The following is a 4,660-nucleotide window of genomic DNA, read 5'->3' on the forward strand; positions in this document are numbered from 1 at the left end:
TGGTCTTAGTTAGATAGCTAACAGGCTAAAACATAGCCAGCCAAACCTCACAACGTCAGTATGTTATTTATTACTCCATCATGGACAGGCAATTGCCTGCAAGGTGGGTAATTAACAAAGACATACTATTTGACTCCCATACCCGTTTCACTAAAACTCACCAACAACCTGTACTTACTTGTCTTATGTCACACATTTGGGTCCACGTGAAGACTTGGTGTGGGGGTGGATAAACAGTGTAATGTTTTCTTTCTTCGGCGACAAATCCCATTAGCTGCGGTAAAGACAGATCAGATTCTCACCGCCAAGTGTAAGAGTTCAATAAGGAAACTTCCAATGTAAACTAGCCGACTCATTATCTAGCTTTCTGCCAAGTCTTACATCCAAATTCTTTTGAGAAACAAAAGCTAGACTTGCAGGTCCCCAAAGATGTCCCTCCACTTCGGTGCCCTGCCCCTTCATTTGGGCCGAGTCTACTTAGATTGGCCTCGCTGCTTTGCCTTCCTGTTGGTGACAGTCCCTCCCTCTTTTGGCAAAGGCTGGACCAGGTTTCACGCAGTCTGGTTTGTGGTTTTTACCGTGCCGCCCGCCCTTTCCTGGAGAGCAGACCTGCTGAATGGTTTACAAGAAACCATGCCATCTTACAGTCTTTTAAGAACTGCAATAAGGCATACGAACGCAAAACTCCGTGGCTGTTATTTTACCCTCTTACCCGGAAAAGGACCTTAAAAGAGGGAACACAGGAGCCTACAAACGTGGACGCTGCAAGCTATCCTAGCAAGACCGAGGGCCCGCAGCCTTGGTTCACCTTGATGAAATACGGTTTCCCGAACTCTGCGCTGAGCGGCTTCTTCCAACTCTCACCGAAACCCACCGGCACGTTGCGCGCGGCGAGTCTGAGCAGGGCGGCGGCCTTGTTCCTCTGGATGCGGACCAGCTGCTCGGGGCTCAGAGGCGAGGAGGGCGGCGTGCCGGGGTCCTCCTGCACGGCCCGGGCCTTCTTGGGAGGACTGGCCTGCAAGTGGTCCCCGCACAGGCGGGTCACCGTCTGCAGCGGGCCGCGCCCAGGCGCCCACAGCTGCCGCCCCCAACCCCACGGCCCATGGCGGAGCACGCCCATTCGCGGGCCTGCAGCCCCCACGGGGCAAGTCGTAGTAAAACCGGACTCTGGGGGTCCGGTCCGGGAAGGCAGGCCGCTGTCCCCAGTCTTGAGTTTGGCACCAAGAGGCGGTGGGGAGAGGGGCGGTGAGGAACGCCCGCGTTGTCTCCCACGGGGTTGGCGGGAAGGGAGGCCCTGACCCCGACGCCCCGCCCCCCCGCGTCCCCACGTGAGATGCTTTTTCGCGGCAAAAACGGGGGGTGAGTTCTGCCCTCTCTCCTCTGATTGACGGTTACTGAGAGCGAGCGGCGGCCCTCGTCCTCTGATTGTGCGCCGTCAGGCCCCGAAGATCCATTCCCATTGGCTGGTCCCTCAGATGGCGCCGCCGACAGAAACGTGCGGATGGCTGTTTTGAACATGTGCAGTCGGTCTTTGAACATAGGGACTCTGCTTACCAAGTCGCTGGCGTCCCGCAATCCTTTCGGTTGAGGGTCCCGTTCTTCTCCCCGTCCCTGCCCGGTGCCTGTTTCCCCGCCGCGCCTCATGTTTCCATGCTCCCTGCAGCTACCGCCGCCACGCCGGTCCTCCGGGTACGGGCCAGGACTGCGGGCAGCTCGCCGAGCGGCGGCACACGGAGAAAAGGAGGAGAGGGCTTCGGCCGGATCATCCGGAGCCGGGAGAGCGGACGGCGCCGCCTGGGAACTCCGTGGTATGCGCCAGCGCGTGCCGTCCGCAAATCGCGCCAAGGCCGGCATGCTCCGACCCAGTGGGTGGGCGCGGGGGCTGTCGGGGTCAAGTTGCGCATGGAGGGCGGGGGCGCGACGCCCCCTGGGACGGGGTGGGGCTTGGAAGCCTCAGAGGGTAGGCGGGGTCCTGGGTGTTTTGGCTTGGGTGTTTACTCTTTCATTCATTGTACTCTGCCATCACAACCCTGCCTTGGGGCGCGTCCCTCCACCTCCACGGTGGGGGGGAAAAGGAGATCAGAGTACCTGACCCGAAGGGTTGTGGTGGGAGTGAAGTTAGCATTGAAACAATCATTTGTTTTGCTCTCAGCCAGTTTTCACAACCTATTTTACTGACAGTAAACTACCGCAAAGTGCGGTCCTACGTTTTGCCTAACCTGTAAGGTCTGGGGGAGGCTTTAACCGAGGTCTTGAAGATTAAACTCCAAACTCTGCATCGTCTACAAGGCACCACCGAACGCCCGGTACACCTGCGATCCTTCCTGTTCCCGCGTTCCCTCCCCACATCCAAACCGTCCCCCTGTCCTCTCGGTTCTATCTGCAAAATAAATCAGGCAACTGCTGCTTTTCATCACCTGGTTACAATCCCCCGCTGCTCTCCTCTTTCTTACCAGAGTGATCTTTTTGAAATGTAAATTGCATCGTGGTAATTCCTAGGTAAAAATCCTCCCTACAGTTTCCAAATTTTAGAATAAACCCCAGCTTCTTAACCCTGCTGGCAGAGCTGTTTCCCTCTAACCGAAGCCCTACTACTGTGAGGTGACTCAGTCTGGCTCTCAGCACTGGACATCGCCAGCTTGACCCCCTTGTGTAGCCTGTGCTCTCTTGCACGCGCTGTCCCCCTACCTGGTAAGCTTTGGGTCTCAACTCAGGTCCTTCCTTTGAAAGGCCTTCTCCTAACCCCACGTTCTAGCTGGTCACTCGATAGCTTCTGTACTCTCCAAAATTATGTTAATGTATTCTTTCCTTGTTTATTTGTCTCCATCTCCAAAATTTAACCCTGCTGAGGGCAGGTGATGTGGGAAACAAAGGCAGAAGGAAACACAGATAAAATTAAATGTCCTTATGACCTGCAGCCCACTGACAAATACTCGAGGCAGAGTGTAATATTCCTCCCAGAAGCTCCTATCTTAATGCTAATGCCTTGCTAGAGGGAGAAGCAACCTTAATTTGACAATGGCAAGGCCTCGGGTATCCTGTGAGTCTTCTTTAGCATATGAAAATCCTTTTGGAACTTCCCTTATCTTGACTTCTCCCAGCCCCAAAGTATATAATCTGTTGCTCTTCACAATCCCGAGTCAGCGGAGAGCAGAAGGCGGCGGCCGCTGTTTCTCCCCAAGGGTCCCGTCCCCATGCGTTAATAAAACCACCATTTTGCATCGAAGACATCTCAAGATTTCTTTCTTGGCCATCAGCTCCGGACCCCACCTAACCTCACCTATATTCCAAAAACTACATCCCAGCGATTTAGGACGGTCGTGTTCCAGCGCCTAGGGCAAGGAGCCTGGTGCCTGAGGGGAGAAGCTCATTAAACTCTAAATCGTGTGCCCCTACAGCCACTTTGAAATACATCTCAGTTTGGGTACAAAGTGAAATGTAACACTTAACCGTGTGTCCCTGTAACCCCACTCCTACGTGTTCACCCAAGTGCAATGAAAATCTGCATTCACAGAAAAGCTTATGCCGAAGTGGCTATAGTGACTTCATCTGTAATTGCCCCAAGCTGGAAACGACTCAAAGGTCCCCCAACCGGGGTGGGGTGAGTGGGTAAACAAACTGTGGGGCATCCATACAGCAGAATGCTGCTGAGCTATAAAAGAAACAACCCATACAAACAAAGGTACATCTTAAAAGCATTAAGCTGAACGAAAGGCCAGACACCAAAGGCTGACTATTGTATGATTTCATTTGTAAGAAATTCTGGAAAAGGGATGCCTGCCTTGGGCTGGGGTTGTGATCCTGAGGTCCTGGAATCCAGACCGGTGGAGGGCTCCCTGTCAGCGGAAAGCCTGCTCCTCCCTCTCCCTCTGCCTGCTGCTCCCCCTGCTTGTGCTCTCACTCTCTAACAAATAACATCTTTTTAAAAAATTCTGGAAAAGACAGAACTATAGCGACTGGGAACTACTCAGTGGTTGCCGGGGCTCGGGGGCAGCATCGGGCGAGGGCGAGTTTCTAACTAAGAGGCTTGGGGGATTTTATGGGGTGACAGAACCGTCTGGATCTTGATTTGTGGTGGTGGTCACACAACTGTGTACTTCTGTCAAAATCCGCAGATCTGTGCACTAAGAAGCTTCAAAATAAAGGCTCCGAATCCCACGGAGCTTTCATTGCACTGGGGGAGACAGTCAACAAACATGAGGTGCAATAATGGAACCCGACATTTATTTGGAACACAGAAGCACTCCTCGCCCGTCCTGTCATCTAATCCTCACAGCACTCCCACGGCGAAGGTTGTATAGCCCCACTGTCCAGGTGAAGCTATTCAAGCCCAGGGGCGGTAAGCGACATGCAAGACCCACACAGCCCGAGTGGTGGAGACGAATACAGAAACCATGGGGTCGTGCTCCCACCGGATGGCCCACCTCCCTGTCCGGACGCCCAGGGAGAGGTGACACCGAACAACAGCTTCCAGACCGCAGAGGATCCTCGGCCACTAAGGAACGAGTAGCTAGGCGGAAAACCTGCAGTGCGCCCAGGAGACCAAAAGGTGGCGCTAGGGAGCCGCTGACCACACTTTCGCCGAGGTGCCTACATTTCCCAGCGGGCCCCGGAATCCACCCGGAAGTGACGCTACGACCCCGGCGTCGTTTCTTTCCCG

At 54.3% G+C, this 4,660-nt stretch overlaps 1 protein-coding gene across 1 annotated transcript in view; it reads right to left on the reverse strand.

Annotated features, from left to right (window-relative positions):
• UNG (uracil DNA glycosylase) overlaps positions 1 to 1,324 on the reverse strand; it is a 12,283-nt gene extending 10,959 nt beyond the window's left edge. Inside the window, exons 1-2 of the mRNA XM_008707695.2 lie at positions 809 to 1,324; positions 179 to 274 (exon numbers count right to left, since the gene is read on the reverse strand). Of these exons, the coding sequence (XP_008705917.2) occupies positions 179 to 274; positions 809 to 1,120 (408 nt within the window). The 5' untranslated portion in view covers positions 1,121 to 1,324. The remainder of the gene's footprint in view (positions 1 to 178; positions 275 to 808) is intronic.
• Positions 1,325 to 4,660: the final 3,336 nt, after the last annotated feature.

The sequence above is a fragment of the Ursus maritimus genome, unplaced genomic scaffold, assembly GCF_017311325.1.
Source record: "Ursus maritimus isolate PB19 unplaced genomic scaffold, ASM1731132v1 scaffold_33, whole genome shotgun sequence".
In the NCBI taxonomy this organism is placed as follows: domain Eukaryota; kingdom Metazoa; phylum Chordata; class Mammalia; order Carnivora; family Ursidae; genus Ursus; species Ursus maritimus.